The following is a 16403-nucleotide window of genomic DNA, read 5'->3' as shown; positions in this document are numbered from 1 at the left end:
TCTATATGACAGTTGTTTTTGTTTCTCCTTGATGTAAAGCCACCCCCTTTGTTGATTTTAATTCCCTGTAAGCCAACCCTATAAGCCATGTCATCAGTCGCTCCTCCCTCCGTCAGAGCAAAGGCAGACCATCGTTCCGCGCCTTTTTTCTGTACAGACGCCATACCACGGCAAGCATGGAGTCAGCTCAGATCACTTTGGCAATTAGGAGCACATTAAACACCATGCGCATTATCCAGCAGTATATGCAGCACCGGAACCTGGCAAAGCGAAACCAGGCGAGTAGGCGATGTCCGCGCGGTGACGAAAGTGATGAGGACATGGACACAGACTTCTCTCAAAGCATGGGCTCTGGCAGTGCAGACATCATGGTACTAATGGGGCAAGTTCATGCCGTAGAACGCCAATTCTGGGATTGGGAAACAAGCACAGACTGGTGGGACCGCATAGTGTTGCAAGTCTGGAGTGATTCCCAGTGGCTGCGAAACTTTCGCATGCGTAAGGGCACTTTCATGGAACTTTGTGACTTGCTTTCCCCTGCCCTGAAGAGCATGAATACCAAGATGAGAGCAGCCCTCACAGTTGAGAAGCGAGTGACAATAGCCCTGTGGAAGCTTGCAACGCCAGACAGCTACCGGTCAGTCGGGAATCAATTTGGAGTGGGCAAATCTACTGTGGGGGCTGCTGTGATGCAAGTAGCCAACACAACCAAAGATCTGCTGCTATCAAGGGTAATGACCCTGGGAAATGTGCAGGTCATAGTGGATGGCTTTGCTGCAATGGGATTCCCTAACTGTGGTGGGGCCATAGACGGAACCCATATCCCTATCTTGGCACTGGAGCACCAAGCCGGCGAGTACATAAACCGCAAGGGGTACTTTTCAATAGTGCTGCAAGCACTGGTGGATCACAAGGGACGTTTCACCAACATCAACGTGGGATGGCCGGGAAAGGTACATGACACTCGCATCTTCAGGAACTCTGCTCTGTTTCAAAAGCTGCAGGAAGGGACTTTATTCCCAGACCAGGAAATAACCGTTGGGGATGTTGAAATGCCTATAGTTATCCTTGGGGACCCAGCCTACCCCTTAATGCCATGGCTCATGAAGCCATACACAGGCAGCCTGGACAGTAGTCAGGAGCTGTTCAACTACAGGCTGAGCAAGTGCAGAATGGTGGTAGAATGTGCATTTGGACGTTTAAAAGCATGCTGGTGCAGTTTACTGACTCGGTTAGACCTCAGCGAAACCAATATCCCCACTGTTATTACTGCTTGCTGTGCGCTCCACAATATCTGTGAGAGTAAGGGGGAGATGTTTATGGCAGGGTGGGAGGTTGATGCAAATCGCCTGGCCGCTGGTTACGTGCAGCCAGACACCAGGGCGGTTAGAAGAGCACAGGATGGTGCGGTGCGCATCAGAGAAGCTTTGAAAACCAGTTTCATGACTGGCCAGGCTATGTGCGAAAGTTCTGTTTGTTTCTCCTTGATGAAACCCACCGCCCCTTGGTTCACTCTACTTCCCTGTAAGCTAACCACCCTCCCCTCCTCCCATCACTGCTTGCAGAGGAAATAAAGTCATTGTTGCTTCACATTTATGCATTCTTTATTAATTCATCACACAAATAGGGGGATAACTGCCAAGGTAGCCTGGGAGGGGTGGTGGAGGAGAGAAGCACCAGGAGGGGTGGTGGAGGAGGATAGGACAAGGCCACACAGTACTTTAAAAGTTTAAAACTTTAAAACTTATTGAATGCCAGCCTTCTGTTGCTTGGGCAATCCTCTGGGGTGGAGTGGCTGGATGGCCGGAGGCCCCCCCACCGAGTTCTTGGGCGTCTGGGTGAGGAGGCTATGGAACTTGGGGAGGAGGGTGGTTGGTTACACAGGGGCTGTAGCGGCAGTCTGTGCTTCAGCTGCCTTTCCTGCAGCTCACCCATACGCTGGAGCGTATTAGTTTGATCCTCCAGCACCCTCAACATTGTATCCTGCCTCCTCTCATCACGCTGCTGCCACCTTTCAGCTTCAGCCCTCTCTTCAGCCCACCACTTACTCTCCTCAGCCCGCCACCTCTCCTCCCGGTCATTTTGTGCTTTCCTGCACTCTGACATTGTCTGCCTCCACACATTCGTCTGTGCTCTGTCAGTGTGGGAGGACAGCATGAGCTCAGAGAACATTTCATCACGAGTGCGTTTTTTTCGCCTTCTAATCTTCACTAGCCTCTGGGAAGGAGAAGATCCTGTGATCCTTGAAACACATGCAGCTGGCGGAGAAAAAAAAAGGGACAGTGGTATTTAAAAAGACACATTTTATAGAACAATGGCTACACTCTTTCATGGTAAACCTTGCTGTTAACATTACATACATAGCACATGTGCTTTCGTTTCAAGGTCGCATTTTGCCTCCCCCCACCATGTGGCTAGCCCTTCCCTCCTTCCCCCTCCCCGTGGCTAACAGCGGGGAACATTTCTGTTCAGCCACAGGCAAACAGCCCAGCAGAAACGGGCTCCTCTGAATGTCCCCTTAAGAAAATCACCCTATTTCAACCAGGTGACCATGAATGATATCACTCTCCTGAGGATAACACAGAGAGATAAAGAACGGATCTTGTTTGAATGCCAGCAAACATACACTGCAATGCTTTGTTCTACCATGATTCCCAAGTACGTGCTACTGGCCTGGTGTGGTAAAGTGTCTTACCATAGTGAATGGAATAAGGCTGCCCTCCCCAGAAACCTTTTGCAAAGGCTTTGGGAGTACATCCAGGAGAGCTGCAAATTAATCATTAAATATGCTTGCTTTTAAACCATATATACTATTTTAAAAGGTACACTCACCAGAGGTCCCTTCTCTGCCTGGCAGGTCCGGGGGGCAGCCTTGGGTGGGTTCGGGGGGTACTGGCTCCAGGTCCAGAGTGAGAAACAGTTCCTGGCTGTCGGGAAAACCGGTTTCTCCGCTTGCTTGCTGTGAGCTATCTACAACTTCATCATCATGTTCCTCGTCCCCAAAACCTGCTTCCGTGTGGCCTCCATCTCCATTGAAGGAGTCAAACAACATGGCTGGGGTAGTGGTGGCTGCACCCCCTAAAATGGCATGCAGCTCATCACAGAAGCGGCATGTTTGGGGCTCTGACCTGGAGTGGCCGTTTGCCTCTCTGGTTTTCTGGTAGGCTTGCCTCAGCTCCTTAAGTTTCATGCAGCACTGCTTCGGGTCCCTGTTATGGCCTCTGTCCTTCATGCCCTGTGAGATTTTGACAAATGTTTTGGCATTTCGAAAACTGGAACGTAGTTCTGATAGCACGGATTCCTCTCCCCATACAGCGATCAGATCCTGTTCCTCCCATTTGGTCCATGCTGGAGCTCTTTTGCGATTCTGGTACTCCATCATGGTCACCTCTGGTGATGAGCTCTGCACTCTCCTGCAGCTTGCCACGCTGGCCAAACAGGAAATTGAAATTCAAAAGTTTGCGGGCCTTTTCCTGTCTACCTGGCCAGTACATGTGCGTTGAGAGTGCTGTCCAGAGCGGTCACAATGGAGCACTCTGGGATAGCTCCAGGAGGCCAATACCATCTAATTGCGTCCACAGTACCCCAAATTCGACCCAGCAAGGCCGATTTCAGCGCTAATCCCCTTGTTATATGGGGATATGGAATAAGGAAATCAATTTTAAGAGCCCTTTAAGTTGAAAATAAGGGCTTTGTCGTGTGGACGGGTGCAGGGTTAAATCGATTTAACACTGCTAAATTCGACCTCAACTCCTAGTGTAGACCAGGGCACCGTGAGGAGCTTGAATGGTGTAGTGGCACTTCTCACCACAGGTGTATTTTACCCTCTGTGATCTTGGGCAAATCAATTTCTGTGCGTCTGTTTACCCATCTGTAAAATGGGTAAGACACCTCTCCTGTTAGGGGTGCTGTGAGAACTACTTATTGTCCACTTCTGGAAAATGTGTGAGGTTCAATTAAACCTGATGCTGCATTAATGGTACTGTTGGTGCATGGACACCAAGTCACTCCTGCATAGGAACAGGAATCAGGATAAGGAGGAGACTATGCCTCTAAGTGCCTCCTTAACATGATGAGGCTCGTGATTAAGTGCATGTCTCCTTAGATATACTCCTTCCCAAGACCTGCCTCTTTTTTTAATCTGTGAATTTACATGTCTGGCAGCAAGTGGACAAGAGCTTTGAGACTTGTTACTGCTCAGTGCCAGAGGATGATGTAACAAACTTAGTTACCTGGGTCCATGCAATAGCTCCCAACTGCGCTCATGAACTCTGCTTCACGTAGCACATATGGACTTAAAGGATCAAGGCCATTGCAGAGTTTCTGAGGAAAAATATTTCCCTTACATGGGAGGTGCTTGGAGTCTCGTGAACAGGGCAGGAAATGCTGACCTGAAATCCTGTGGAGTCATCAGATCTGTCTGGAACTCTATTTACATCTTTATGTGCCTAAATACCTTTGAAAATCTAGCCCTAATCCCCTTTATATGGTTCCCCTGTACCTGTTCCTGGCAGCTTGGGCCCCCTCAAATTCTGGATTATTATTGGCTCCCCTGGCTGTGCCTACATCTTTCTTCTGCCTCTACTCACCACACTCCCCTTTGTGGGTGTAAAAGGCACACAGGTTAAAGTTGGTTTCAGAGAGAGATTCCATTTGAAGTTCACTAGATCCACAGATATGTACTCATCAGCTGCTCCTTTGCTCAATGGTATGGATGCAAAATGGCTTCTGTGGGCCCCAAAGGAGAAGGGAATATGCCACTGAACTGCTGTCTCCTGCCTCCCACAAGCTGTAGGGCCTTTCCACCATTTTTGCTGCCCTTTCTTCCCTCAACGGTCTGGAGCAGAGAAGAGCATGAGGCTTGTATTTGTTATGCTGATAAGTCAGTCAGCGAGCTACAGATCCAAATTTGCATAGGTATTTCAAAGCTCCAAAACCGGAATTTTTTTTTAAATCACATGTGCTGGAGACAATTGCCATTTTCCAGGAAAAGTGACCATCTTCTTAGCTTCTGCTATAATCTTAAATTCAGCTACCAAAGTAAGGGAGAAATCTGCAAATGTGCATGAAGGAGTAGTCAATTGGTGGACTGTGGGCCAAATCCAGTCCACCAGATGCTTTTGAACGGACCCCAAAATCTTTTTATTTACTTATTATCATTATTGTTATTTTTTTATTATTTTCTCTGCTATAGCTTGACAAAGAATAATTGACTTCTCCTGCATGCATGGTTTTGTGTGTACTCAGCACCTGATGTGCATTTGCTGCTTGGATATTTACCCACATATATATACCTATGCTCACATGCAGCCCTGACTTGTGCATCCAGGTCAGGCATGCAGAAATGCATGCTGTTTTTAAGATTTGGTTATGTTTTAGTAAATCCTAGAGTTACAGACACCAGCAGGCAGTAACAACCAACAGTTACCACTTGAAGTGACCATTATGAAACTTATTTGAGGATGGTTATGTTCACAGAACTCTCAATTATAATGAGATTTTAGAGCTGTAGGCTCACTATCTTTGAAATGTTTCAGAGTAACAGCCGTGTTAGTCTGTATTCGCAAAAAGAAAAGGAGTACTTGTGGCACCTTAGAGACTAACCAATTTATTTGAGCATGAGCTTTCGTGAGCTACAGCTCACTTCATCGGATGCATATGCATATGCATATGCATCCGATGAAGTGAGCTGTAGCTCACGAAAGCTCATGCTCAAATAAATTGGTTAGTCTCTAAGGTGCCACAAGTACTCCTTATCTTTGAAATGTTTCACATATTACTGTGTACAGCCAACTATTTCTCATTACATTCTGTTTGTGCTTTTGTAGCCCTCAAATTATTAATTATTTGTGGTAAAGTAATGCCTAGAAAGCCCAGCCAAGATCTAGGCTCTGTTGTGCTAGGTGCTGTATAGACACATAGTAAGAGATAGTCCCCAGCCTGAACAGCTTGGATTCTAAATAAAGTAGGTTTCCTTATTCTATAAATTGGCATGAAATTTTGGATCCTTCCCACAGGGAAGTCATTGGAGGGGATTAAAAAGACTTACTGCCACTGATACATCTGCATTGAAGCCCCGTGCCACCAAGTGGGCTCTTAACCTCTAAAGCCAAGTCTCCAGGAATCTGGCTGTACAGCTTCCTGGGAGAAGACACATAGATATGCATGCATTATGGCATGCGCAAGTAGGAAATGTGTTGTCAGGCCTTCTGCAGCTATCCCCAGAATCTCCTTTAAAGGGGTTCTCCTCTGCAGCGAGGGCACTGGGCTGTAGAAAATTAATGCAGCCACAGACTGTGTTACTTTTCTGAGCTTTCCTCCATAGGGCTGGTAGGGGTATGACATGCTCATGCTCCTCCTCCACATGGATCCATGAGTCTGTGCTCTGAGGGCAGGGAGGGACACTACCTCCAAGGGCAGAGAGGGTAACATTTGCACTTGTGAGCAGATTGTGGTCCATGATTATAAATGCATGAGAAAACATGGTCTATTCCTAAAGAGTATACCATACTAGGGCCTTGTAGAGCAGCAGGATGAGGCCCCAAGTTTCACAATGCACAGACAAAAGAAGGAAAGGAAAGGAAGCAACATCAAATCATGCAATGTGGATTATATAGGTGTGGCATGCTTGTTGGTTCTAATATTTGGGTGTATGTATTACAGACACACACACATTGATTTTATATTTTTCTTACATATTATAAAGTAGGCAAAGGAGTAGAATTGGATGGTTGGTGGTGAAAAGCAGACCAAAACCAATGAAATATTAGGAGTGAAGCGAAGGAGGAGAGCAAAGTTGCTTGTCACACAGGAGAACGACAGTTCCTTAGATAAGGGTCAGCATAGAAAAATGCATGCAGACCTGAGTGGGAAGCGACAGGATTCAGTCAGATGGATAATTATAATAGTACCTATCACTTAGTGCATTTCATCTGCAGGTATCAAAGCTCTTTACACAGACTGGTATTATTACCCTGTTTTACAAATGTGGATGCTAAGGCACAGAGGAGTTAAATGACTTGATTAAGGCTGCACAGCAAATTAATGGCAGAGCCAAGAATACAACAGTTTCCTAACTCTTGGTTGATGCGCATACCCACTGGACCATAAGAACGGGGTCAGACCAATGGTCCATCTAGCCCAACAGCTAGCTAATGCCAGGTGCATCAGAGGGAATGAACAGTGCAGGAAAATACTGAGTGATTCATCCCTTGTTGTCCACTTCCAGCTTCTGGCAATCAGAGACTAGGGACACTCAGAGCATGGGGTTCCATATCTGGCCATCTTGGCTAATAGCCATTGATGGACCTATCCTCCATTAACTTATCTAGTTCTTTTTTTAACTCTGGTATAGTTTTGGCCTTCACAACATCCTCTGGCAATGATGCTTTCCAAGGGAAATAGTTGGCAGAGTGCAGTGGAAAGCTGGGGTGTTGCAGAAAATAAGGGTAGATGTATAGGGCATGATTCTCCACTGCCTCGCACCTTCTGTCATTGTTTACACCTGGTGCAAAGAGAGTGTAAAACTGATTCTGATTTGGTAGCATCTTACACCCACTTTCCACAGGTGTAAAACACAGTGCAAGGCAGTGGAGAATCAGTCCCTTAGAAAAGACTCTAGAAAGTGAAGATGAGGATTTTGAATTTAACACAGATTGAGAGACGAAGCTAGGGAAAGGATCTGAGCACAGGAGAACATGAGAAAAAAAAACAAAATTGGCCATCAAGAGAACTTTAGTTGAGACATGTTGCATTGATTGGGAAGGGAAGAGATGAGAAGAAAGGAGGCCATCTGAGAGGACGTGACAGTAATCCAAGCAAGACATAATGAGCTTCATAGTTTCAGAATAGTACAGTCAATCCAGTTCACAAAAACTACATTAACAATTAGTACTAATTGGCTCCCTTGTTGACAGTCTTAGCTAAGAAACCAAGGACTGAATGAGCTATGCAGTCTAAACTAGCCTCTCACTTCTAGCTCAAAATAGAGATTGGGACAGGAACATAGAAACACAGGGTCAGAGTTGGGTGAATGGAGGTCCCTTTATACTTTCCTCAGACCTTTAATGAATATTTTTTCTAGGGAAGGAAAGGTCTTAGATGATATTAACTATGAGGAAAGAGATTAAAACAATTAATCAATCATATTGAAAGGTCTACCCCAATCAATCCCACAATCCCTGTTTATGAAATCAGTGGCAAAAGTTAAAAATCAGTACCTGTGAATCCACAATTAATCGAGAGCTAAGGAAATTATCTGCAGCACGGTACAGACACTGGGATTACCTAAAGAAACACCAAATGAAAAGGATAATAATGAAACTATTTTACCTTTTGCATGAATAGGCTTTTTGTTTAATTTCTGGGCCAAATCATTCTGTATATACAAGATAAATTGCTTTATTGGCCATTATTATAAGTGAAGTAATACCTGTGTAACAAGAAAGAACTATGAGTTTTAAGATTGTAAACTCTTTGGGGGAAGAAATCATCTTTTCATGATCTCCATGACTCCTAGCACAATGGGGTTTGAATCTCTGTAGGCTCTACTGTACTACCAAAAATAATATTTACAAATACTAAAATACTGTAATGTTTATTTCAGGGAGAGTTGTTTTAGAACACAATAGAAAACTACCGTGCATAAATACTTATTCTGTTGCGTATTCCTGAATGCTGACAAGGCAGAACCTTTCAAACATTTATTTTTCATTCCTTAGAGCTTTGTAAATCTTGTAGCCTGCAAATCTTTGAAGCAAACTTATGAACACATGATCTCCAGAAAGCACAGGTTAGTTCTCAATGAAGAGCTCTCTTTCTTTCTTTCTCTGCAAAGTGATGAGTACATACAATCTCTCAGTGACTTCAAAGCAATGGAGCTACTACACATTTCCACTACTGCAACCAAGAGCAATTCTTCAGCACTATATATAGTTTTATTTAATATATGATAGCTGAACAGAATTATGAGTGTTGAACTCACTAAGATTCTTCGTTAGTTGCAACCTACTCAAAACTGGAGATCAATTCTCCAGAGGTGAAAAGCTAACGTGTTGCAGCATGACATTTTATTTTTCCTTGTCTGTGGTCATTTTCTCTATAAAGTCCTACATACAGCATGACGAACTGTGATATTCATTACTTTTCAATGTACTAATTTACACAAAATGTAAAGAAAATATAAGCAACAATGACTAATAGGTGCCAGCCCAGAGTTAGGTGCTCTTTCTCTGTCTCTTAGATCTTTCTGAAACCTAATTGATAACATTATAATAAGTGTTGAAAGAGAGATTAACTGCTGGCAGATGCACAGAGCATGGGAGCACTGGCATATATGTAGGAGATCAATTAGATTCCTCACACACAGGACCTCTTGACAGCTGTTAAAAAAACCACTCACCATGGATCACTGTACTAACATCGAAATGTATTTTAAAATCAGCCACACTTGGTATCAACATTACACATTCAGTGCTACATTCACAAAAATAAAGATGGCTCATACTGCACAAATAACTGAGATCCATATCTGTCTATCTCTTTTGTGGCACAGAAGGAAGCAAACAGATGGTGAATGTGCAAAAGAGATTTTAGGGAGGGGAAATCAGATATGCAGTATGGTTTGCTATACTATGTAGCTGTTGTGTGCTCCTCTGTGCATATGGGGAAGGAAAAGGTGAAGAGCCTATGATGTGAAGGGGAGAGGGCAATGTTGTCGAGCAGAAATTGCCATGTAAATTAATGATGAGAACTCCTCCAGATTTTCCACATATTATCAAAGGAGGCAGTACTGCACAGGGGAATGGGAAGCAGCCAGTGGCAGGACAGCGCAAGAACCTGAGCTGTGGCATGGGATAAACAGAAAGGAATGGGGTAGCAGCAAGGGGACAAATGGAGGTCTGTAAACTGTATGAGTTGATCAAATTCTACCCATGGTTCTGTGTGTTCAACTGGCTATGCCCTATGCTGATGTTGCAAGATCATGTGCCCTGCCATAAAGATGGGAGGGTGTGGTGGATTTCTCCCACAAAATAATTTCTCCATATTTTCAGGTTAGTCTGCCTGTTACATGGGAGAGAGAAGTTATGGCCCTAAAGATGTTCTATTTCCACTAAAAAGATTTGTTCATGTTAACCCAGATTCACAATACATTTTAATACAAGATACTGATAGAAACAAAATTATGGGTTTAAATCCTATATTATTACTTCTCTGGACATTCATATAGAAAATGGGCAACTCTTTTCTTTGCTGATAAAAGGACTGATGATGTATTCACAAGTGGAATGTGGAAAGGACTTTAGTCCCTACAACAGAAATATCACATTCACAGGCAGTGTTGCAAGTGAGCTGGGATAGTCAAGATTCCTGTACTAGATTGGTCCCTAATAAAACTGAGCATTTACCAAGAGTTACCAAATCACAGCCTCTGAGAGAGTGAGGTTAATGCCTTTCCTAATTGTACGAAAAGTCAGAAATAGCTGACACCATAAGTACCTGAAGCAGGGCATAGCATTCAGGAAAATCCTGTGCTTTATGTGCTTGGGTTGCATCAAATTTTGCAGGAGAAACACAGAACCTCAGATTAGAAGAATCTTGGCAAGACAATAAAGAGGACAATATTCTGTTTTAGGGTATGTCTAGACTAGGAAGATAGGTGGTGTTTTAAAATGTTGAGGGCTATCTCTTAAGGTCAACAGTGAAAAGCTAACATGTCTTAAAGGTGTTGAACCCTGTCTATATTAGAGGCTAAACAGTGTTTAAAAACATATTAATTAAACCCTATTAGCAAACGCATTTTGACACACTTATTTGTATAATCTATGCAGTGTTGTTATTTTTTTAAGGCTACATCATAATTTATTATTTGTGGGGGCACTCACTATGTTCTAGGCACTTTACAGACACTTCAGAAGGATAGTCCCCTTCTGACAATCTCATAGTCTACAGACAAACAAGTAAACAGAGGTCAGGGAAGGGGAATAACAATAGGTAATTTATGTAAACGTCAACTTGATTCATTATAGACAGCACAGTTGAAGTGGATTTTCAAGGGGGGCTTCAATGTGAACAGGATAGGGGTCTTATGGATGAGCTTAAACAGGTTGTACAATGCATGGGGAGGTGCATGGAAGAAGGCATGGTGATAACTGTGAGAATCTGACAATCAAGGGGACAAGGTTGGGAGGTTTGGCTTCACAATATGTTGTCCTGGGAAGATCTCCTCCTAGTTTTTGACCAGGACTTTGGATCAACCAAAGAAGAGCCCACTTCCAAAGAATCCATTCCTGTTTCTACCATAGTTCCATACATGCTGGTGCAGGACTTTGTGAGATTTAGTTAATGTTGGGTAGAAGCTCATATGGTCTGGACAGGTTCCATAAAGTTCATAGTTGCTTATTTTTATAACAAGTTCATTGTAAAGCAAGAAGTCAGGCAGAATTCTTGAGATTTGGGCCCTGTGGTCACCTACCTGCTGCTAGTGCAGGACCCATAACGGAAATGCACCTTGGGTTCCATGGTACCTCTCCCTCAACTCCTCGCACTATGTTGCAGTACAGAATTGGAGGAAAGTAAGAAGAATGGCAATGTCTGGGAGTTGTGCAACTCTAACCTGGCCAGTGTGCCTAGGAGACCAAAATTTTGGTTGATTGGATCCTCTTAAGTCTTAATCCTCTAGTCCTACTGCATCATTTAAAGATCACAGTTACATAGGAAATGGCACAGGTGTATTCTCTTGCTATTGGTGCTGCCTCCATTTCGAAATCATTGCCCTCTTGTCCATAAAGCATGGATACAAACAGTGAGACTTTAAATGGAAATCACTGGTAATTAGCAAATTGCAGATACACAGTATGGTATCATCCAAATATAAGAATTAACTAAAAAGCATTCATGCAGAATAGCAGGTTATCCTGCAGATTAGCTCTCTCACTGAAATTGTGGCTGAAAGACTATTCTGTTATTTTGCTCATTTGATTTTAAGTCTACATTCACCTACCCTTTCTCCCTCTTCCCACTGGATCATGCAGAAGAACTGGCCCCAGGCACAAGAGCTGCTTGCAGGACTGCTAAAACTCCTTAACCAGCACAGTACTTCACATCTTCGGCCTCCCACTATTGCTTTTGCCTACCTCACAATGTCACCTCTACTCATTCTCCTGATCCTTATATCAACTCTCCTTCCTCTTCTCCATACCTGTTCTCCAATCAACCACACCGTGCTAATTTCCTGTCCTTCCCCGCCATCCCTGCTACCTCTTCCATTCTTACCCTTGGCCAACTTTCTGCTACTGTCTCTGTCTCATTGATGATTAAAAATGGCCTGTAAACAGTCATAATTTGTATTAAACAGAAAAACCCACTACTATTACAGAAGCCCCGTTAAGATCTGCACTAACTTGTCAAATAATTATGTCAAAATTTTTCTTTTTACTGTAGCACTTATTATCCTATCATTCCTCCCTCCTATTATTTCTTAAACTCACTCATACATTTTGCCTTTAGTTAGACTGTAAACTCGTTAGGGAAGGGCCCTGTGTCTGTACAGCACCTAGCAAAATGGGGCCTTTAGTAAGCCAAATAATTATTTGCCAGATAATCAATTTTGTATATATATTTCTAACTGAGAAACGGCAATCTTAGTACTTCCAAGGACTTTTCTTCATGGAAGCAAAGGTCTGACATGTTATCATTCATTTGTAAAATGAGCTGGTCATTCCCATGCTGTGTCATCAAGCTGTAGAGAATTTATTCAGAAATTATCAACTCATCTGCAAGGATTGCAAAAGTATGAAAGTCTCACCTTGAAATGTCTTTTGAACAGCAGGAATGGGAAAATATCTGGTTGCCTGTATAAAACATCTAGACCAACCCCTATTCAACACTGTAGTGTTCAGAGCCACATAAGAATACTTTATGCAATATTAGCAACCCCCCACCCCCCCCGCTAGGTCAAACTGATACTCTTGTGTATCTATGGTTCACCAGCCTCTCATTTTTGGGCCCAAATGAATGAAAATATTCCATTCAATTGCTTAAACATACCTTTGGGGATGTCTTAATTTATTGTAAATCAACAGGCTTTGCAGACTGTGCTGATGTATATCTACTTACTGTAGTGACACATGATCTAGAAACACCATAGATGGACGGATGGATGGCAAGAAATGAGCTGTGACTGTCTGAAGGTAGCCTTTTACTAAGAAGTGGAAAAAATGAAATGCTAGGCAAGGGTGACGTATTTCAAACATTCACATTAGAGAAGATTTTCTCTGAAAAAATTGATAAACTAACAACCTTTCATAAAATCCGTACGTTTAATCATCAAACTGACCCCAAACTATTAATAAGTGAAAGTACCAATCCAGGGTTCTATGTAATGTTCTATAACAGTTACCTGTATCCCCAATTAGGGGAGTCTATTTGGTCATGTTAGGATATTCAGTCTACAGTTTTATTTTTGAATCTATAGACCCTTTGACTAAGATCCAGTGTAATAAAAGTGTCCCATCTCACACATATTCTGTTTGATGCCTATGCTCTGCAGGTGTAGGAAGACAGACTTGAAGATCTAATAGGTCTTCTCATTCTCCATTACAATGATCTGTGCGTGTCTATGTTTAAACTTTCTGAAACTTGGGTAGGGCATTGGAAACTAAGAGCATCAGCTGAGGCTGAATTTCCCTGGAATTCTTCCATCTGAAACTAGCTCTCTACTGAAGAATCTAGGGACCATTATAAACCTGCAAATCTCCCATGATCCACATATATCTTGAAGAAGCCACTGAAGACAGTGGCTATCCAAGTGGCGGCCTCTTATCTCTGCACTGCCATCTAGCCCCTGCAGCTTACTGACAGCTTGTCTCCTGTGCAAAGCGGAGCTGCTTGTTTCTTAACCTCTGTTCTCCCAGAAGCTCAGGGAGGGTGTGTGTGTCACAGGACAGATGAGAACCTATAAAAGTTACTACAGCATTTGTGTGATGTAAATTTCCATAGCTCTGTTTCATGCAGTTGGTAGAGGGAAATTATTCCATGAAGCATGGATGGCTGCCAGACTTACCCCTCCCAACACTTTGGAACCTGAACACAGCACCCAGGGACATGTTTCTATGGGGTTTGAGGGAGTGGTGGCATGCCATCCTGCCAACTCTCCTCCACTCCATGTGCCCTCAGGCCCAGATCTAAAGATTTCATCTCCTTTCTTGCTGAAGTCAAGGGGAGCACAGAACCCTCTATCTTCCTTGCCAGTCCTTGCACTCATATCATTACTAATCTGGTTGGCTCTGCTATAGATCTTTGCACATTTCTTGGGAGTTAGCATGTTTTGGGGAATTAGGCATTTTTCTTGACTTTGTCACTTTTAGTTTTTCTGCCTATCTGAGGGGATGATCCCACCTAAGTTATTCTCCAACAAATGTGCCTATCTTTCCACCTGGACTTGAGTACTAAAGCAATGGCTCTCACCTTTCCAGACTACTGTACCCCTTTCAGGAGTCTGATTTGTCTTGTATACCCCCAAGTTTCACCTCACTTAAAAATTACTTACTTACAAAATCAGACATAAAAATACAAAAGTGTCACAGCACACTATTACTGAAAAAATGCTTCCTTTCTCATTTTTGCTATACAATTATGAAATAAATCAATTGAAAATAAATATTGTACTTACATTTCAGTGTATAGCATATAGAGCAGTATAAACAAGTCATTGTATGAAATTTTAGTTTATATTGACTTCGCTAGTGCTTTTTATGTAGTCTGTTGTAAAACTAGACAACTATTTAGATGGGTTGATGTACCACCTAGAAAATCTCTGTGTACCCCCAGGGGTACGCATACTCCTGGTTGAGAACCACTGTTCTAAGGTATATTTGTCAGTGCAATGGAAAGATTTAGTCTTTTGAGCATAAGGATTCTTAATCAAATAAAAATCACATTACAGGTAACCTGACTTCTGATTTACTCTGGTGTAACTAAGAGCAGAAGGTGTCCCGTAGACCCTAATCAGAAGACAGACAGCAGGAAAACATTTAATCATAGAACAAGAATGCTACTACAAAAGGCAGCATATGCATTAGAGTAAATGGCATTATGTATTGATAAATACTGCACAGACTATAAAGACTGTAGATTTAACTACAAGCAATAGCATTATGAGCAGTGATATGATTAATAGCCAGTGATACTGGAATAAAATGAGATTATGTGATAATGGGCTCTAGCTATTTTGGCCAGGGCAGTAATCTGATGTAACCTCATAGTGATGCCAAGACATTATATTTCAAAAATATGAAATATTTACCCACTCAAAATTCTATTACAAATGATTTAATTCACATCCATTTCAGTCATTTGGTACAACAGGAATAATCTGACGTATGTTGATGAAGCTGAAGAATTGAAATGCACAGAGCTCTTAGGGTGAAATTCATCCCTTGTAGGGGGCCAGCACAAGACACATGAACCACTCAAGTCTCACTTAGACACCAAACGGTGCATGGGCCTTCTGCTGGCCATCTGCACAAGGGTGAATTTCCCTTTTATTGAATAGCTAACATCTAACTGGCTTGGGGAATGTAACTGTTCTGTGCTTCAACCACTCCAAAAACCAGCTACTTGATAATATCTTCTGTTTGTAAAAGTTCACAGTCTTTAACGATAAACTGATTTGTTGGCTAACATTAAGAGGCCAAATTCAAGCTAACTCTCAGATGCTTATTCAAGTCATGTTAAAGTCAATAGGAGTGTTTCCACTGATTTCGATGGCATTTGAATGAATGGCCCAAAGTGAGATAGCCAGTCAGGGTGCAACCCAGCCAAACCCCACACAGTTGACACTCCAGAGTTCCTCCTTGGCCCCAGCAGCAGGGCAGGCATTCCAGGGTGGGGTCTTCCTGACCTCTTACACATACATACCCCTCTGGAATTATTTGTGCTCCTAGTATGTGTAATCTATTTGGGTGGCTGTGCAGGGATTGTGTGTCCACTTCTAGGATGACAAAAAGAAAACAGGCCCCCATTAAAGCAACTCTTTACATTGTTAAATGTGAACCCCTGTCTGTGCTAAAAGTATTTAAGGCTAGCATTTGCTCTATAGATATTTTCAAAATTGGGATCAGACACCAAACTTCTGATTATCTGACACCAGGTCTGAGTACAATACCACCCTAAAAGCTACAGAATAAAAATATTATAAATGCTTGCTATTAATTATGTATTATATTCAGCAGAGTAAATATATTAAATTTTCAGTTTGAGCAAGCTAATACTTCACTTTACTATCATTGTGTAGTAGTTTAAAGTATAGTAATTTATCCAAATTTTAAACTCTGAAATTACAATTAATTTTCTCCTACACAATTCTATAAATAACTAGACATTAGGTCTACAATTGATATCAC

At 42.5% G+C, this 16403-nt stretch overlaps 1 protein-coding gene across 1 annotated transcript in view; it reads right to left on the bottom strand.

The window, feature by feature from the left end:
• Nucleotides 1–1603: 1603 nt before the first annotated feature.
• Nucleotides 1604–16403, bottom strand: part of LOC140913836 (uncharacterized) — a 30271-nt gene continuing 15471 nt past the window's right edge. The window contains exons 2-3 of the mRNA XM_073350642.1: nucleotides 2833–3428; nucleotides 1604–2258 (exon numbers count right to left, since the gene is read on the bottom strand). Coding sequence (XP_073206743.1) covers nucleotides 1738–2258; nucleotides 2833–3428 — 1117 coding nt within the window. The 3' untranslated portion in view covers nucleotides 1604–1737. The remainder of the gene's footprint in view (nucleotides 2259–2832; nucleotides 3429–16403) is intronic.

Source organism: Lepidochelys kempii, chromosome 6 (assembly GCF_965140265.1).
Source record: "Lepidochelys kempii isolate rLepKem1 chromosome 6, rLepKem1.hap2, whole genome shotgun sequence".
NCBI classification, from domain to species: domain Eukaryota; kingdom Metazoa; phylum Chordata; order Testudines; family Cheloniidae; genus Lepidochelys; species Lepidochelys kempii.
Note: the sequence above shows the minus strand (reverse complement) of the source record. Positions and strands in the feature narration are given on the sequence as shown.